This window comes from Mastacembelus armatus, chromosome 14 (genome assembly GCF_900324485.2).
Source record: "Mastacembelus armatus chromosome 14, fMasArm1.2, whole genome shotgun sequence".
In the NCBI taxonomy this organism is placed as follows: domain Eukaryota; kingdom Metazoa; phylum Chordata; class Actinopteri; order Synbranchiformes; family Mastacembelidae; genus Mastacembelus; species Mastacembelus armatus.
In genome coordinates, this window is record NC_046646.1 from 24705405 (window position 1) to 24724877 (window position 19473).

General features: G+C 44.0%; 1 protein-coding gene and 1 long non-coding RNA gene across 6 annotated transcripts in view; one reads left to right on the forward strand and one right to left on the reverse strand.

The window, feature by feature from the left end:
• Nucleotides 1–1438: 1438 nt before the first annotated feature.
• LOC113143472 (glutamate receptor 1-like) overlaps nucleotides 1439–19473 on the reverse strand; it is an 88448-nt gene continuing 70413 nt past the window's right edge. For 2 of the 5 annotated variants that reach the window (XM_026329112.2, XM_026329115.2), the window contains 10 exons: nucleotides 18852–18962; nucleotides 18106–18312; nucleotides 17648–17863; nucleotides 17125–17242; nucleotides 16886–17027; nucleotides 15818–16016; nucleotides 15173–15420; nucleotides 10039–10153; nucleotides 7464–7598; nucleotides 3985–4293 (listed from right to left, as the gene is read on the reverse strand). In XM_026329112.2, the coding sequence (XP_026184897.1) occupies nucleotides 4021–4293; nucleotides 7464–7598; nucleotides 10039–10153; nucleotides 15173–15420; nucleotides 15818–16016; nucleotides 16886–17027; nucleotides 17125–17242; nucleotides 17648–17863; nucleotides 18106–18312; nucleotides 18852–18962 (1764 nt within the window). In that variant the 3' untranslated portion in view covers nucleotides 3985–4020. Of the gene's footprint in view, nucleotides 2817–3984; nucleotides 4294–7463; nucleotides 7599–10038; nucleotides 10154–15172; nucleotides 15421–15817; nucleotides 16017–16885; nucleotides 17028–17124; nucleotides 17243–17647; nucleotides 17864–18105; nucleotides 18313–18851; nucleotides 18963–19473 lie in introns of those variants that run through there. The other 3 variants (XM_026329113.1, XM_026329114.2, XR_003297034.1) reach the window with 3 other exon arrangements.
• On the forward strand, nucleotides 2714–4097 carry LOC117152721 (uncharacterized). Its single transcript, XR_004463216.1, has 3 exons — nucleotides 2714–2852; nucleotides 3062–3118; nucleotides 3967–4097. It is a non-coding gene; the product is annotated as an uncharacterized LOC117152721 (long non-coding RNA).

Genomic DNA, 19473 nt, shown 5'->3' on the forward strand with positions numbered 1-19473 from the left:
TTGTCAGGAACCCTCAGGGACCCAGTCCTCCTCCTCCTCCTCCTCATCGCCGGTCTTCTGGAGGTTTCCAAGAGGGCGAGCAGTGGAAGGTAATGGGCCACAAACTCCTAATCAGGGCCTTTCCGGGGCTAATTGACAGCTTTATGCCGACCCCATCTGTCTCGTCCTCCCCCACAGCAGTAGAGTAATGAGGCGTTGCATGATATGATGTCCCTGCAGGACAATAGTCCGTTCGATGAAAGGTCCAGGGAGCCCAGAAAACATCTGAAGCTAATGAAAAGAAACGGATGGAAAGAGCCAGAATGGGGCAGGAAGAGGGGCTTTAAGTGTGATGAAGACAGAGCTGTGGTGCAGGAGAGAGGGAAGTGGAAATTAAGACATTGCATCAAAGGATGGATCGATAAAGCAAAGAGATAAAGGGTGAAGGAGACACAGGAGACTGAGCAGAAGCAGAGGCAAAGACAAAGGTGTTCATTTATTGAACCTTCCAGTACAAAGCTAATTGTTGGAAAAAGCTTCCTGTTTGTCTGTAACGTTAAAAACCTTTCATCCATTAAAACACAGTCAAGTTCATCTTAAACTTTGTTTGGTAAAACGTGTCGTCGAGCCACTTCTGAGGGTTAAAACCTGCCTGAAGCCTCCAGGATCCTCTGCTTTTCACAGGTTCAACAATCCTCACGGCTGCTTCAGGTGTCTGTAGGGACAGTGGGACAGTGAAGTGTCGTGTTTAGTTCGGGTGTCTAATGCAAAACAGTTATTAGGCGTCGAGGTTACAGCTAAGACGTTTCTGCAGATGAAAGTGTTTGAATGGGACCAATAATGTTTCAGAGACAAAACTGCTTTTCCTGACCTTGTCTTGCTGAAATGTAGTCTCAGAAAAAATGTTAATCGTATGTTGTTGTGACGACAGACCGAGCCGCTCCAGCCTCCCACTTTTTGTCTGATCTGTCTAAATTTCCCCGTCAGTCGTGTCTAAAGTGGATTTTGGAGTGGGGCCCATCAGAAGTTCTCCTGCTGCCTAATTTCCTCACCAGTGTTTTTCTATTGACAGACGTGAGCAGGAGTTTGAACCGTCTCTACGGAGGCTCAGCCAGATGTTACATCTGTCTGCAGGCTGAAGTGTCATTTCCACCAATTGGTCATGCCAGATAACAGCAGATAATTACACTGGAGCTCACACTCTCAGATATCGGAGCCCATAGAGGAGAGTTTACTCTGAAGAGTCTCCAGATAAAGAGTTTAAAAAGATCTTGTCGAGCTGGAGACTAAATCTGATTTAACCGTCCACGTCCTGCATCAACAAATTACTTCAAAATGTATCTGCTGTTGAAGTTGACACGTGAGATATGGAAAAAGTACCAAAGTCAGGATCATGTAAGAGTTTTTATTAAATATTGTAACAGATCTCACCATCGAAAGATTAGAAACTCATAGATCACTTAGAAAGAAGGTTTTAGACAAACAGGTTTAGCTGGGCACATAGATCATTCATATGATACAAACGTGAACATGTTTTTCCTGATTTTTCTTCAGTCCGAGTATAAAAAGTTTCACCGTCATGTGTTCGGTCCAGAAATTCAGAGGAAATGTGTAAAACACAGCAGCCGTCACAGCCGGTCGCCGGCATTTTAATCAGCAGATCAGCAGAACACCACAGGGTAGAGCAGTAAGCGTCACGTTCTGGATCGGCTTAACTTTATTAAATATGTGGCTCAGGGAACATCAAGTTTAAAGCAAAATTCATGGAAATGAAAGTCGGAGTGTAAACAGCACGACGCCCAGAACAGCTGGTGGTTTTCTCTGCTGTATGGGACGTGGGTTACATTAGGATAAAGTGCTGCACATGTTCTCTAATCTGCCTGTGCTTCTTTTATTTGCACCGTTTTGTTCTGATTGAATGTGACGAAGACCTTGGTAACAATTTACAAGCATTTATCATGGAGAACAACAGAATAAGTATCTTTGTCCCCTCAGGAGGAGCTGGGAACGTGGCTGAGGATGATGTCTGCACCACAACCCCGCCCTAGATCCTGTGGCTCCTCTGGGACCGGATGTACAAGTGAGAGTGAGTCCACTGTCACCACTGCACTCAGTGGTCCATTTATTAGGAACCCCGTGTCTGACCCAGTCGGTTTTTTAGGAACCCCATGTTGCACCCAGTCGGTTTATTAGGAACACTTGTGTCGGACCCAGTCAGTTTTTTAGGAACCCCGTTTCAGACCCAGTCGGTTTATTAGGAACCCTGTGTCGGACCCAGTCTTTTTATCCCATGTAGGACTCGTCAGTCTGATCAGTAATTCAGATCTATTTGTCTATAAACAGCTTTGGGCAGTGTAAGTGAATAACACTGTGAAATTCAAGAAGTTCTTGCACAGATTCACATACAGAGAAACTCTTGCCTCAGGTTTCCTGTGGGCTGGATTTTCTGATAAGACCTTTTCTCTTTAACGCTCCTCCCCAGAATTTATTTGCAGCTAAGTGTTTGATTTATTGTTGGAGCAAAGGTGCTTGTTCCTGCCTTTTTAGTTTCAGTGTGAACTCAGTGGTTTGTGGGCGTGAAGACCATGGACATGAGGATTCTGTGAGAGGGATTTATTAATTTGTTTGTTTTCCAGACTGGATTGAACAGCTCAGACCCTTGAAGACCTCGAACCGTCACCTGTGTTGTGAGGCGAGCAGGTGTTCTCCTGAACGCCATGGCCAGTACGAGTGTTCGTCCGTGTTTTGCGGTACGAAGATTGAAAACGTTGACATGCGCTGACGTCTGAACCCTCCGGAAAGAAAGTGGCTTTTCACGTGATGTTCTCAGTGTTGGACTGGAGGAAGAGGAGCAGTGAGGAAAAGAACCCAGGGTGAGTTAATTCAGTCTGTAAAAAAACAAATCCCCCCCAGGTTCTGTTATTGCACCACAGGATGTTTGTAGTTTAAGACGCGCTCGTAGAAAAAGTAAAGTATCAGGAGCCCAGAGCTCGTCTTACAGGAGCTGCTTTGATTCATTTCAGTCCAGGTGCTGTGTTCAGGTGCTCTCTGTTCATCAGAGTTCTGTTGTGTTCATTCACAGTGAACAGGAACACTCATCCGTCTGTCTGCCTGTCGAACGTCGTCTGTTCTTCTTCAGGTGAGAAATATTTTAGACTTTTTCTATTTTGACTTTCGTTTCCCTTCTTTCCTCCATTTCATGTCCTTTTTCCTTCCCCCTTTTCTCCTCGTCTCTCCCTTCTTCTCTGTCCCTTTTCCTTACTTCTTGTTCTAATACACTGCATTCAGCAGAAGAAGAAGTTGGAGGATCTCATATTAAAGAGATGACGGGGATTAAAATGGTCCAGAAGTTGCCAGAGAATCATCTGCTTTTTAAAAATGTCTTAAATCTCAAAGTAATTCAGTGTCAGTGCATTTAAAAAAACATATATAGTGTTGATTTGGTGTAATTCCTCTTCCAAGACACACCAACATGAGGCCGTGTGTGTGTGTGTGTGTGTGTGTGTGATTATGCCAAATGAATCGGTTCATTTTTCTCTACATTATTGAGCTAAATGTGTTTGTTAAATGAACAAAGACTGAAGACATTTTAAAAATCCTGCACATTTTAAGTCGTCTCATAACTGAGACCCTCCACCGTCATGTCTTCAGTGAACACTGGGCCCTTTCACACTTCTCTCCATCCTCCATTTCTTCTTTATCATTTCTCATCATCTTTTCCTTTGCTCCCACACCTCCTCTTTCCTCCTTCTCTGCTCCTTCTTTCTTCTCTCCTTTCTCCATCTCTTTCTCCCTACACCATCTTTGTTCTCTCTGTTCCTTCCCTCGTCTTCTCCTTTTCCCTTCTTTAATTTTGCCTCTTTGCTTTCTGTCCTTTCTCATCTCTCCTCCTCCTTCTTCCTCTCATTCCTCTTTAACTCCTCATCTCTGTCTACCTCCTCTCTCTCCCTTCCCACTCATCAATATTTCTCCTTACCTTCCTTACAGACAGGTAGACAGACAGAAAGGAGCGTCCTGTCCAATCAGGAGCCTCGGTTTTGATCACATGCCTGTGGACAGTCCCAGGCTGGCTGCCTTACCCATGCAGGGTAAACCCTGAGTTCCGGCTTTTGGAAAATCGTGCGCCACCACGCGGCCGTTCTCGCCTCCGAGCCCGGACGCTGCTCCTCCCAAACCGCCCGCCATCACCACGCCCACTTCTCCTCCTGCTGCTCCGCCCCCCATCCCACCGAGGCTGGAGCTCATCATGGCGGCGTCGATAAGCTCCTGCAACACAGAGGAGGAAAGCAGCCTGTTCAGAAGAAATCCAGGGAGCTGTGGGTTCAGCAGAAACAAACACGTTAGAATCAATGTTCATTTATCAGGTGAATCAGCTGCTGCAGTCAAAAAAATAAACCTCCAATGTTTCCACACTGAGTTTGGAATCTTTCTGGGTCAAAATCAGGTTTTCAAAGTGTCTTTCAGAAAGTTTCCAGGTTTACCAGTTTCAGCTGGTGCATCCTGTCTGTAAATGTAAATGTGGTTAATCTGAAGGTTTTTCTGACAAACAGTCTTGGACGTGCAGATACGCATCGTTCCCAATTGTAATAACAGTAAAAGTTGTTTTTCAGTGGCAGAGTAATGCTCTCTCTCTGTCTCAGTGAAGCTAATGATGTGGATCCAGAGTTAATATCCTGTATCGGGCCTCTGAGGCTCCCACGCTCCCTCGCTGTTTGCAACCTGGCATCAACAGTCGTCAGGCAGATTGGAACAAACAAATCCCAGGTTTATTCATTTACTGGGGCGGCTGTGGCACTTACAACAGCTCGGAGCGAGCGCTGCCTCATCTGAACAACACAGTCAAACACTTCTCTCCCTCCTGCTTTCACCTCGGCAGCACGTTAACAGCCTGTAAACAGCCTGTAAACACTGGCTGAATCACAGCTCGCTCACTTTTTAGGTCTCTCGTCTATCGCGCTCACTCCGAACCACAGTCCAGCATTTATCCCTGTCAGTGCCGCCTGCAGGCACAACAGCCACCTGTTCCAGCATCACAGCAGGTCTGTAAGAAACAAGACCTGCTCTCTCACAGTGAATGGACACAGGTGTCAGGGGCCAACCCTTCCTCCACGGGACAGTCAATAATATGAATCTACTGAGCTATTTGGGACAAAAAACAAAGAAGTTACATCTGATCTGTTATCTCTTTTAAAATAAATAAATTGTAAAGAGAAGAGCCTACAGCCATGCTAACACGCTAACAACGTGTTCCCCATTATCACACTCTTAATTTAGCATGTTAGCATGACAACATTTTCTAATTAGCACACAAAGTAGAGCTCAGGCCTCTGGGAGTGTCATCACGTTATGACGTCATCATTAGATCAATGTTTCGATGTGTCTGATATTGGAGTGAATCAATAAATATCTGCAAAGTGAAGGAATTCCCATCAGCCTCAGCTGCTAATTAGCAAACGTTAGCATGCTACCACCACAAACTACCAGCAGACATTCACTTTGGTTAAGAACCATCGCTAATACAAACATGCTGCTCACTATGCGTTTGCATCATGTCTTGTTTTCCTGGGAGACACTGATTATTAGATACACGCTACAGCTGTTGTCTGTAAAGAGCAGGTGAGTTCAAAGGTGAATTTACTGATTTATTTCTCAGGCTCTCGAGCAGGGCTGGGCAATCCTGGGCCTCAAGGGCCACTGTCCTGCTTGTTTTCCAAATATCCCTGCACTAACCAATGCTGATACCTGGGTCAGGTGTGTTCAGCCAATCACAAGCTGGAGGATACCATCTCAGATGAGGGTGGAAGTGGGGGAAGACAAAAGGAATTGGTACTTTCCAGCTTCTGATTGGCAGAACACACCTGACCCAGGTATCAGGATCTGGCCCTCAGTGCCCACCTCTGCTCTAGAGGGTCTGAGGAGTCCAAACTAAGCCCCTCCCTCCCACTCTTTGCCCCTCCCATGCCGTCCTGTTTCCTGAAGCTATGACGTGAACTACGGAGACCTGGATGGGACAAAGTGGTGGTTGGAAAAACCATATAAAAAGCTCCATTTATATATTGAGTCTATACCAATGCAGTGACTGTAGTAACAGTGACTTCCCTCAATAAGGCATCAAATTATTATTTAATGTTATTAACATAATGGTTACATCAAAAAGGGGGTTTAGTGTTTACTCTGGATGACAGTTTCATCTAAATAAGTTACTGTTCACTAATGGCTGAAGTCGAAAACGTGCCAACTCTGCTCAGATGTAAATATTTCGGGTTCAGCAGAGAACTAAACGAGTTGTGTCCTTCATAACCAGGACGTTTTGTCTGTCCTGCTTTAAAGAAGCTCTTTGTCAAGCAGACTGACAGCAGCCACAGGACAGGAGCACCAACATTTCTGCCAATTAAAGTTCACGACTTAACGCTGCTGATCTGACACGCCGCTATCAAGCTCGTCTTTATCACCAACTTGTGTCTGTGATGAAACTGCGGCGCCTCATTACAGACTGTGGTGGTTTGCTCTGAGGCTTTGATGGGCTGCTCAGAGGGAACAAACAAGTCATTAGAGCCGATTTCTCCAGAGCAGAAGCACCACTCTGTTTCTCTCCTCTCTGCTGGACTGTTGTTATTCTCTTCACATGTGCAGCTGCACACAAAGGGCTGAAGGCAGCAGTGACACAACGTTTCATCAGTCAGAGCAGATGGAGCAGAGCAGGGTTACACCACGGTCACCTGCTGCAGAGGCGGATCTGCTCACATGAAGGAGCACCGCAGCACCTGGACTAATAATCAATAACATCATTTATTTATGTTATTGATACTTCGACAGACTCTACAGTACGTTCTCTTGTAGCAGCGAAGCACAAGAGAACGTACCTCAACACTGTGCGGACTCTTCACAGGGGAGCTCTTAGGACCAAAGTCTAGTCCATGTTCCTCAGACAGCTCAGACGTGGCTCCTTTAGGGTTAATGCTCCAATCGCTTTGGAGCCAAGTGTGAAATTCTGCTAAACAAATGCCTTTTTTAATAAAATGAAATTTAGGATCTTTTTAAATGTCATCACATAAAAATAACTAGAGCTGGTTTTATGTTTTTACTACATGAGGTAAACTCATTGTTTAAGGCTCATATTTTGACGATAAGATGTTGAAAAACTTACATTTTTATTAATTTCTATATTAAAAATCTAAATCGAATGATCGTAAACAACTGACAGACTAGTCGGTTGTTAAAATAGGTGTTTGTTGCAGCGTTAAATCGGAGCTTTCTACTGACATTTACTCGTTAGGCAGCTAATGCTAACGTTGGACTGGAGGCTGCGTGCTGTACAGTTTGTCCCAGTCAGTCATGTAGCTCACGTCTCAGCTTCAGGAAGAGATTTAATTTCTCCTGCAACACGGTCACTGGATTTACAATTACCATATTCTCTCTAATCACATATCTGTAAAAATGTAAGTTTAAGCTTTTAGCGACACAGCTGACCAGACTGGACTCACCTTCATCCTTCTGGACTCGATCCGGGACTTGTAGCAGAATTCGACCAGGGCCACGAGCATGGCCAGCCCCAGCCCTCCAATCAGAATGTAAAACACTCCGGCCACGTTGCTCAGGCTGAGCGCGCTCGTCTTGTCCTGTCAGCACAGAGAGGTGGGGTCAGGGACAACCAATCACGGTGCGGACGGTCATCATCATTCATTCCTCTAAAGGTTAAACTGAGTAAAATCCCAGAGCTAAAGCCAAGTACCATCTGTGTAACGACACAAAGGCTGTGATTAGAGGCAACATGAGCCAGTGAAATACAAGTTATCTCATCCTCAATGACGTGGATCAGCCTTCAGTTCAATCAGTACGGAGGATGAACAGCTGTGTTATAAAACATCTGGAGCTTTGGTAGAAAGTCAAAGGTCCATGACAGAAGTGAACCTCTCACTGGAGCAGGGAACAACATTGGTCTGTGCCTTGGATCACAGCCTTTGATGATCCAGATTTAAACCCGTCACATGCAGTGTCATGCACAGAAAACAGGAGGGAAAACACAGCAAAAACTTTTCTATACACACAGTGTTTTAATTTATTGGCTTCTTAATGTGCCCAAGTCACATTTCAGTTTGCTGTTTCACAGGTTGACTGCACCTAAACTTTACTCTGCATGAAAAAACCTCTCTGCTATTGTTCACAGCACAATATCACGTCTGTCTTCTCACCTCATAGCAAACGAGTTGTCAGTTACACCCTTTAAAAAACATCATTTGAAAGAAAAGGAGAATTTAGTCAGATGTCGAGCTCTGGCTTGTCACAACAGTTTGTCTGGAACATGCATCACTTGGTTTTGGTCTGGACTTAACTTTCTGATCCAGTAGCATGCAGCCTGTTAAAATCAAAGCAAACTCATGGTCAACCTTTTTTCAGCACAACATGTTGGGAAGTCGAGGCCTTTCCTGTCCAACCTGTCATGTTGGACAGCTTCATCAGCTTCTGTAGAGTCAGACTGAAATCCAAGGCTCAGCATTCCTTCAAAAGGAATGTCTCTGTTTTTAATTTGCGATTAGTGTCGACTCAAATCGGTCCAGAGCAAATGAAGTAAGAAAAAACTGAACAAAGACACAGTTTTCAGGTTGTTGTTTTTTAACTTTACTTGTCCACACTGATGCTGAGAATCTGCACAGAAACTGCTCGACAACAGAGACATGGAATAAGGTTGATGGTATTATATTATATTATAATGCATTTTAAAAGTCTGTCTGCCTGGGATCTTGGTATTATTGGTTATTGGCAAACCAGAAAAGCTAAAGGCACAAACACAACAATCGTGTCTTGTCACAGTTTCAGTCTGACTTTACGATCGTCTTTCCTCCTCGCCGACACACCGACTGATGAGCTGATTTGTTAGTCGTGGTCTGTTGCACAGCGAGTTCAGGGAAAACAGGAGGTACATGACAGATTGGAGACAGAAACATCAGAGTCTGTGTGTGTGGGAGGAGGAGGAGGAGGAGGAAGAAGGGTGAAGCTGTGGTCAGTGGCTTCAGCTTCACTTGGTTTGCAGCCAGAAACAGAAAATGGTAGAGACACAAAGAGGCAGCAAGAGAGAACCAGACAGAACCATGAAAATCTATCTGCATTTTAAAATCAGATTTTTTTAACATGTGATGTGTTAAAATCTGTTTTTTTTCTTCTTGTCTTTCAGGTCAGATTTGACATTTCTCTCGTTAGACAGAGCACAAATCAGCCTGGAAACGGCTGTTGAGACTAAAAATGCAAATGTAAAAGCAGAAGCCAAGGCAGCAGAAACTTTGATTAAAAGAGCCTCAGTCTGTCTGCGGCTGCGTCCAGTGAGCTGTGCTGACCACAGATTTTCTGGAGAACAGAAGGAGGGTTGAGTAGAGAAAAGATGGATTTTTACTGACCTGGAGACATGAAAACCCCTTATCTCCAAAAGAAGTCTGCATGTACGCAGCTTGGAACAGTTTCTGTGGGAACTGAGTTAATAAAATCTACTCAGTTTTCAAGTGTTAAGTACAAATTGGAGTCTCTGGGTTTTCATGTCATCAGAAAAAATAAAAGTGATTTGAGTGATTTGATCCAGCAGCCCTTCAGGATGGGGTTACACTCGAAAAACAAAAAGTTCCTCAGCAAATCAAACGTAAGTTCTGGCTGCAGACACAAAGCAGGTGTTTTGTTGGATGCACTGAATTTCAAAATGTTGACATTTTGTGAAATGGTATTCTCTCCAGTGAAAACACATATTCCAGAAAATGTCGACCTGTTAAAACTAAATTTGCATCTAAACTAACTTTGGTCAAACTAAGTTTCACTCATACAAAGTTAAATTGAGGAAACTACTCTTTGGCAAAATATCAAGATTTAGAGGTTAAAATAGCTGAAACGTCAAATAAATAAAATATTTTTCAATATTTTTCACTAAAATATGTGCAAAAACCTTTCCCTTCCAAAGTGTACCTGCTGAGGTTCTTTGGGTTTTTGGGGTGAGGGTCTGATGGGGGAGGGCAGTGGGGGGACAGGGTAAATGAACACATGACCTTGGGTCCAGGCCGAGCGACCTCAAGAACTGACCTTTCTGCCGGAGTCCTTGTGTCCACACTCCCCCTTGTCATACCACCACTTGTTTTTCAACTTGTCTAAGACGGCTTGTTCATTGAGCTTCAGTACTGCTAGGTTTACTGGGATTCTTCAAAGAACCATGGGAGGAAGGGGGTGGGGGGTGGGAATAACATAAATAACATTATGCACCTCCATGTTATCTTATGTTATTGTTCAGCTGCACAGTAACAGGCTGCAATGGCAGCAGCAGCAGCGCTGGCAGCAACGATTTTAGCAAAACTAGTATTAGCAGTACAGATGCTGTGGTTTGCTACAGCAAACACCTCAACAACAACAACAACAACAACAACAACAACAACAACAACAACAACAAAAAACAGACAATCACACGTAAAACTGTTTTGGAAAATGTCAGCGTCAAAGTGATATGCGTTAATACTCCATCTAGCTTGGTCTGACCTGACTCCCTACGTGCGAGATGTGTATTACTATATCACTTTGGGTAACCGGCAAAGGCTGAAAACACTCTGGGTTCTTTATGGTTACTGAGGAAAACTGCTTCAGGCTGATGTCCAAAAACCTGAAAAGGTTCTAACTAGGAGGCTGAAGGAGTCGACACTGTGCAAAACCAAAACCTCGCTGACCACAGGAGATATTTGACCCAGGTCCAGTTTGGATGAGGTTTCCTCATTTGGTGGACAATCAATCAATTAAGCTTTTATTAAGCATTTATATAGAACCTTGTGTACAGATTATGGATCTATCTTATCGCCTCTGTTGCAAAATTCCTTTACACCTGCATTTGTGGTCCTTCTTCCTTGCCACAAAATATGGGAAAAGTAGAAAAACTTGGTTCATTTGAGCCAAAAACTGAGAAAACTGACGTTATTCACATTTACTTTTCACAAATGTCGTACAAGGCGGCTGAATACTGGTGCCCAGTCAGTAAGCATGACATCTGATTCCAATAATGAAGAGGACATGATTCCAAAATGCAGCTTGCACAAATTTGGTGAAACCTGCTCCAGGTTGTGATTTTGGAATCCACCCACATTTTCAATTTGTTCTCTCATCCAAAAGGTTCTGCTGAGGGTTGTGTTTAGTAAAATAACTCCTGGATCAGAAGGTGGGAAGCTGAAGGCTTTTAGGTCAAAGTGAATAATTTGGAAGGATCAAGTGTTACCAGAACTGTCAAAGACTCCAAACATCAGTTTCCAGTTTCAGTGGTGTCAGAGTGTTTCATGCTTGTTATTCAAGTTGTGGATTATTGCCGGTTACCCCGTTGTGCCATTGCCTGTCGTTACCCGGTGGGGTTACGGTGATCTGACCTTGGAGTCCCCTCCCCCGATGCCGCACTCTCCCTTGTCATACCACCATCTGTTTTTCAATTTGTCCAACAGGCCCTGCTCGTTCAGTTTTAACACTGCCAAGTTAACAGGGTTTCTACGGGATGATAGTAACAATAAAGGATAGAAGGAACTAGGTGTTAATAAGAGGACCGCCATAGTGAAGACAGCAACAACATTACATGTATGTACTGATGACAGGCAGGTTATTATCAGTGGAATCATTCAATGAACGGTGCAGGTCCACTGCTCTTCAGCCCACACCTTCTTAAAATGTTGTCGTATCTCATCCGCGTAGCTGCTGCAGCCATTCACTGGGCTCAAACACCGTCTCACCACAACCATTCAGGCTTTCACCAAGCACAACAAGTCTCCTTTTCTAAATCACAAGGCTTACAATACTTGTGTATGTTCAACAAGAGCAGTCTCAAACCAAGCTGCCATTCTAGTGCCAGCTCAGACTAGAGCCAAAGGACCGAGACAAAGTCAAAGGAAACCCACCTCTGTGAGCCCCTTTTCGATGGTAGAAGGCGTCAAAAATGGTCTGAGTAGTCCCTGTTGGAGCTGCGGGCCACATTTATCCAAAGCATAATGATGTTGGTGACAGGCAGCATAAACTACTGGATGTTGGTACTTGAAAGGAGAAGACCTCACAGCCTGTCACACTTGGTGAAGCTGTGGCACAGCTGTGCAGCCTATTAATGGGGAAGTGTGAATCCAGCTCAACTCTACTTTTGGTATGAAAAAGCAATACGAGGGTGAGCTCCAGAACAGGCCTGCTGTGGTGCATACAGACCAGTACCTGGTGGTATGGTCAGAAAAGGATCTTGGAATTGTTACTTGCAGTCTCACCAACACAAAGGTGTAGAGGTGGGTTTGGTCCAGTCTGACGTTCAGTGATGACTGGGTCTTTCACAGATCAGGGGACTTCCCATAAGTGGCCACTCTGGTGGTTAGTGGTACTAAGTGCTGTGCAGTAATGCAGGCTTTTGGACTGGACTGTGGTAAAGACAGCAGTTCAAATATGAAGTTTCATAGTTACTGCTGAATCTTGAGTCTGACCATTTGCTTTTAATACTGACAAAAACTCAACATACGTCAGATTTGGGAGGACCTCAGTCCTGAACCAGTGCTCCTTCACTCCTTAGAGAAGCCAACTCTGCAGAATTTAAGAAATCCTATGGATATAAGTAAGAAAGACTGTGAGGACCTGCAGGAGGAGCTGGGGTAAAACATGGTGACACTCTTCTTGGCTATGAGGCGTAAAAAGGTCAGGATTGAGCTCAGTGACCAGCTACAGCAGAACGGTTGGTTTCTCTAAAACCAAACCTGTATGCAACATTTTAATATGGTCTGAGTTGAAAAACAGCAAATGAATCCTAGTACTGACTTTACTGCACTACTGACGTGCATCCATTTCCATTCATCAACTGATAAATAAAGGTAGAACAACAGTCCAGTGTTTGGATATAATGACCATGTGGAATATAAATGAATATGTTAGAACAACAGGGTCAGGTTTCCAGCCTTTTCCCTATAAAATACACACATACCCAAAATGGCCTGTGGTTCCCCTTTACATACCAGAGATGATCAGAGCAACACAAGGTGATGGCAAAAGAAACATGAATCAAAACAACAAGTGTGGAGTCAACAAGTACTTCAGTTTGAAGGGACAGTAACAATAATTCATGTATTACCAGCCACAGAAGAGTTTTGTTCTAAAGTGAATTATGTCCAGAAAATACACAAAGTATTTTTGAATAATCACAGGTCTATGGACTGATGTGTCGTCTCTGGACTATGTCTACTTGACATGTGAGTCAGTGTTAAATGACTTTAGTTCAGTTTGTGACTTATCTCACCTGGACCTGAGGTATGAATCAACACTTTATAAGCTCAGATCTACATAAAGAAAAATCTGCCTCGGCCTTGTGTGTTTTACTCTGGACACAGCTACATGAGCAGAAAGCTGATGCTGGCTGATGAAACCATGTGTTTGACTTCATGTGTCAGTTGTTAGGACTGGCAGCTGGTCAACCCAGAGACAGATGCAACTTAAATGAAACTGGTTTCTTGTTTCTTGTTTTCTTTTCAAAAATGACGACGACTTGGTGTTTTCTGTTTCTGTAGCTCCAGGCACAGGGACTAAAGATGACAAACATCCATTACTCTGCTTTTTCGATGTTACAACTTGTGAACCATCAGAACTTATTCATTTTCTTCACACGAAGCAAAAACATTTTGTGTGGCTTTGATTTACTGTCCCTGTAACACTGACTGATGTTGTCGGGGCCTACACATCTCCACCAGGGATTCAATACTTTTATAACACAGGACAACAATCAAATGACTATTTCAGTCGGTACTAATCTCATCTTTGGGGTAATTTCCTTTCTCTGACTCTGGGTTGTCTGGAAAATGCTGATGAGAAGCAGAAAGAATGAGAACAAGATGTCCTCTCTGAGAACATCAGATAAAAATATGGACACTGATGCCTGAAGAGATGAAGAAGAAAATCATAATGCTGCTGTCAGGTAAAAATTATTTCTCCAAATTCCAGTTTATTGTAGGGGATATTTGTGTTTTACACCAAACCAGTATGAATTTAGATACTTAGCTGTTGATGGCATCATCTACCAATATATATGTAAAATACATATGTAAAATACATATAAGCAGTTCAGGTAATATGGAGTCAACCTGGTGCTGGACACTAGTTTCCTACTCAGGGTCACATAGTTGTCAGATCCCAATCAAATGTTTCTGTTGTTGCTACTGTTGTGGCATTTTGGTGTTGTGGTGTTGTGTGTGGTTGCTAGCAGGCTCAGATGATAAAGTCCTTTCTCTTTGTTGCTAGGAGGTTGTTATGGTGACCTGGGTGGTTACTGGGCAGATGTTCGAAAATGGAATTTTCGAAGGTGTTTCCTGCTGGTTGCTAGGAAATGAAGACGTGGTTGCTATGGTGTTCTGAATGTTTGCTACAGTGTTGCTAAGTGGTTGTTAGAAGGAATTTGTGCGGTTGCTATGGTGATTCCAGGTGGTTCTTCATTGTTGCCTCAACAGCAGTTCAGCTCAGAAACAGTTACTGTTTTTCAAGTTAGTTCAAATTAGTATTTGCCTCAGATCTCGTGTCTTAGCCATTAAACGCACGAGGACATGTTGACGCAAGGCTTTACCTGATAGCAACAATTTCAGGACACATCGATAGGTCAGGGTGTCAGCAGCACTATCAGTATTCTGGTGATTGTAGAGACAGACAGGCAGGTTGGCAGGTAGACAAGCACAGCAGACGACAACAGACAGGTAAACAGGCCAGCAGGGCAGGACCAGGCAAACAGACAGAAACACATACGACAGAGAGACAGTGAACACACATATGGACAAAGACAAAAGAGAGAGAGAGACAAGACAGACAGAGACAGATTAAGAGACTGACAGTTGGACAGACAGAGACTGACAGACACACAGACTAAAGTCTAAAAGCTGACGGACTGTTCTGTGAGGGTCAGGTTAATTCGTATGTTTTCTGTTTTCCAATTTTCTAGACAGATTATTAAGAGTAAAAAGTCAATATGTGATATTTATCATTTTAAACCTGGATGTGGTGAATCAAGGCGCCCTGATATAAAGAATCAGGGACTCCAGACATCAGTTGTCTGAGAAAATGTACTGATAGTCCTGCGGGACCAGTCTTAGTATGTAGGTCTCAGCTGAATCTGGTCTGACAGACCTAACTTGCCACAAAAACAAACAAAACAGGACATCAACATCAACCCCACATCCGCTGTCCCCTGTACCTGAGGGGCGATCCTTTGGGTGTGGCCACTCCGTAGCCTTTAGAGTCCAGGTTGCCTCCTACTTTCATGGTGTCACAGGGCTTCCTCTGCTCGATGTACTCGTTCATGGAGGACTCCAGGAGGTAGGCATACTTCCCCTTTGACTTTCTGACTCGTATCACACCCTCACTAGTGCTCTTGACAAACACTGAAGGGTCAGCGCTCCGCATGTACGACCACATCTTCTCAAAAACTGCGATCTTTGACCTCTGCAGCAGTAGCCGATAGCAAAGACAACAATTACTTTTATCCTCATGACTTTCCCACGTTTAAGGTCTCTTTCAGCACGTTTACAATCTTAAAACAAAGGAAAACTAATGTTTGAACAATATCACTGTGAAAGACTATTGTGTGATAATTCCTATAAGGAATACGACGACTATTCAAGAGGTTGTTCTCACACATTTGCTGACTCCATGATGTTCCTCAAATATTCTCCTGGTACCATTCAGAAGTACAACATTTAAATTATACATTTTGAACATCTCTTTTTTTCTTATCATTAATCTTTAAACTGCTCAAATACCACATTTCTTGTTTAATCTCTCCATGAATAAGAAAATGATTTACTGCACATATAGGGATGACACTGATATATGTCCTCACCCTGAAAAACTCCTTAGTGGAGCCTCCATCTAAGGTGCCATAGGCAATCTCTGTCTGCTTGGCCAGGTCCTCGGCGCTCTCTATGGGGGAGACCATCCTCTCTACAGTGAGGAAGGCTGCCAGGTTTGCTGTATAGGAGGAGATGATGATGAGGGTGAAAAACCACCAAACTCCTCCAACAATTCGACCTGAGAGAGACCTGAAGGAAACAAGGAAAGAAGAAAACTGTTGAAGTGGCTGCTCACTTTGTTTCATCTTTATGGACCCAGGTGGTCTCACAAAGTCCCACTATTTTTCATAGCAGGAAGCTGCCCAGAACAACCCAGGCTAACAGAGCACCGGGTGGTTCAGGACCTTGGTACCTCAGTAGTGGTAATCAGGGCTTTTCCGGTCCCTGTTCAGATTTATTGGGGACTGAACCAAAAACCTTCAGCCCAACAACCAGACTTTTAAAATGGAAACTGTAGCTTAAACACTTGGATTTATTGCCAGCTAACATTTAGTAGATATTAGGTATCACAGCAGATGGAAGATTTATTAGATTGGTTTGTCTGAACTACAGACACAGACGTCAGTAATAAATCATGGAAATAACCTGAGTGGTAATAATGAGCTGATAATGTTTGACGTGTCAAAAAAACAGACTGAAAATGATGGAAAAGCTTAAAATGAAGCTGTTTGTCATCTCTTCAGCAGAACTCAGATAAGAGACAAGCTGATTATTTTGGTACCTCCAGTCAGATGTTCACACCGGTTTGCCCAGTGGAACATGCTTTAAATCACATGTAGCCTGAGAGCAAAGCCTTTGTTCTGAGCTCTCTCCATACTGTCTACAGTTTGTCTACACCAGAAACAAACAGGCATAAGAGGGGAATCATGATGTGTTCACTTGAGCTGGGAATTACTGCTATCATCACATGGTTAACTTCTCCACAACCCTTTTACTAAAATTATATTTCTGTCTTTTGCCATTTCTTGGTTGCATCAGGTTGATGCAGAGTTTCTGGAAGCTGATGTGGGCTGGGCAGACAAAACCATAAAGGGCTGTTCACATCATACAGGTGTTACCTGGGGGAGATGTCACAGCCCTGCTGCATGAAGGCTCCAAGTGAGAACCAGAGAGAGTTAAAGATCCCAAAGTCATTGGTGTGTTCTGGACTCTCCTTTTCTTTCTGCTGGTTCTGGCTCTGGACTTGGGTCTGGGAGTACCCTGAGAAAAACGTAGTGTTAAACCCAAGCAGCTCCATGATGCTGGAAACACACAGTACAGGAATGAAAGTGAAGCAGCTAAAAGGGCAGTGAGATACCTGCAGAGGGACTGAGTTCAGACGACGAGGTTGGCAGAACTCGACGAGAGTCCGGCAGAGTTTCATCTTCATCGTCAGAGTCCTCTCCCTGCCACTCATATGGACTGAAGCGGCTCACCTGAGACACAGTGAGGACACAAGGAGACAGGATAGTAACTAACAAAATGATGTTCATTTAGGGGAAATTCATCAGGCCAGACCTCCAGAGTCCTGACTGGTCAGTTTGTGTCAGGAGATGTTCAGAGACGTCCTGCAACTGCAACTTTATGGGTTTTATGACGAGGGAAGCAGCAGCTCTGCTGCAGTGACCACAGTTTCAGCTGCAATACATCAGAGCGATCGCTCTCAGAGATTTGTCAGAAACAGGCTGCTGCTCTCAGACTAATCTCTGGTTTCTCTGGAGATGTTGGAGTCTCTGATGATGAATCACAGCTTTAACACTCCAGTGATTCTGATGTGTGTGTTGATGAAGAACAAACACACACACTAATGAACACTCAGTGCCCACCCGCCTCCTGCTCACCAGGAAGAGCACCACGCTGACGCCGATGTAGGCGAAGACGATGCACATCCAGATCTCGTAGGCCAGCGGGTCAAGGAAGGAGAAGACTCCCGGTTTAGACTTGGTGGGTTTCTTGATCATGATGGAGATTCCCAGAGACATGAAGGGTTTGGTGAAGTCGATCACCTGCTCACGAACCAGAGTGATGGTCAGCGGGGCGACCGCCATGTCGGCTTTCTGCAGGGGGAGAGGGACAAGCTGCTCAGACAAGACACTGCATGAATTCCTAACCCACAGCATTCAGACTCATACATGTCACACATGTTCCACTGAATCTGTCCCTTTGTTGCGTCACAGCTGCCTTTTCCTAAACTGATGTCAGTCTGAGCCCTGAGCTGCATCACTATTTTGACTAAAACATCAGCATCAGCCCTTCAACCACCACAATCCAATAAATGACTTACAATCACTGGACTTACCCCGTACACCAGTTCTCCCACCATGCCGTTCCACATCTTTGTGTCTGGGTCTTTGGCGCCGTATTTGCCATCAGCCACCAGCTCGAGCCGGTAGGAGAAGCCGACGTGTTTTGCGATCTCCGAGGCCAGTTCAGCACAGTAACCTTCATATCTGTCGTTCCCAACGAACTGCTCATGGTTCTTCTTCAGCATCATGTAGGGAGCCTCCTGTAGACAGATGAGGTTCTTCTAACCTTGGCTGGGTGCAGGCAGCGCTAATTTACAGACTCTGAAAATCACACTTAAATTCTATTTTAAACCTATTCTCTGCTGGGGGGCAGCACTTGGCTCTGATGGTGTTTCTCTTCTGGATCAGGGTCCTGGTCACCAGAACACTAGGCTCTAATCTCAGTACTGAACCAGTGGTCTCTCCTGTTGTTCCCTGGCAGAGTCATGTACAAACCATTTGCAGAGATGAACTAACTAACCCGTCAGTGTCTGGAGGGAGTGCTGTAATTAACATGTCTCATTCTATGCACAGATGTTTCTACACTGTATCGACTCTGTGTTTGCAGCTTCTCAACAAGGACTATGAATCTAAATCTCTCAATTCTTGTTACAGAACTTTAGTTATCAGAACATGAGCCCAGTAACTGGCTGATGTGCTGGATCTTCTTTGTTTTTGTCATTTTATTCAAGTTTCACTGCCAGAAATAAAGTGAGGTTTGCACCGAATAAAGACGCAGCTCAGTGGTGGACAGTCTTACCAGTATGGTGGTCACGATGTAGGTTCTGTTCTGCAGGCCGTAGAACTCCTCCAACACGGGCCTGTACACCGCTGTGTTCACGTAGCCTTTCTTCTCGTTCCAGTAGCCGATCTGAACACACAGCAGCATCTCGTCAGCCTCTCTCCACCGTCTCAGCTGTTTTTAATTCCTTTCCTGACTTTTAACTTTGTTGTTTTGCTCAATAACAGATCTGGACTTAGTCTTTCATTTCTACTCATTTAGAACTTCAGTTGCAAATGATAAACACTTCTCAGATTTGAGAAGTGGATCAGATGCTGGATTCAGATCTAATAAAGTGCTACGGACTCCAGGCTTTAAAATGTCCCATTTAAATCCAAGAGCCAAGGCACAAGTATGCACCTTATGATAGTGATGACTTGTCTGTAACGCTGTGGTGTCTGCTGTTTAACAGAAAGCTGAGACTGTGCAAGTTTTCCTACCAAACAAGTGCTGCAGCAGCTGATTTACTTATTATCGCACCTTTAATCAGAGAAGAGGGAGCTAATTATTGAAATGAGCTGATGTAGTGAAACGCTGCCGACTCCTCGGTCCCATCGAACGTCTGCTGGAATTTACCTCATTTCACAAAAGAAACAACAAG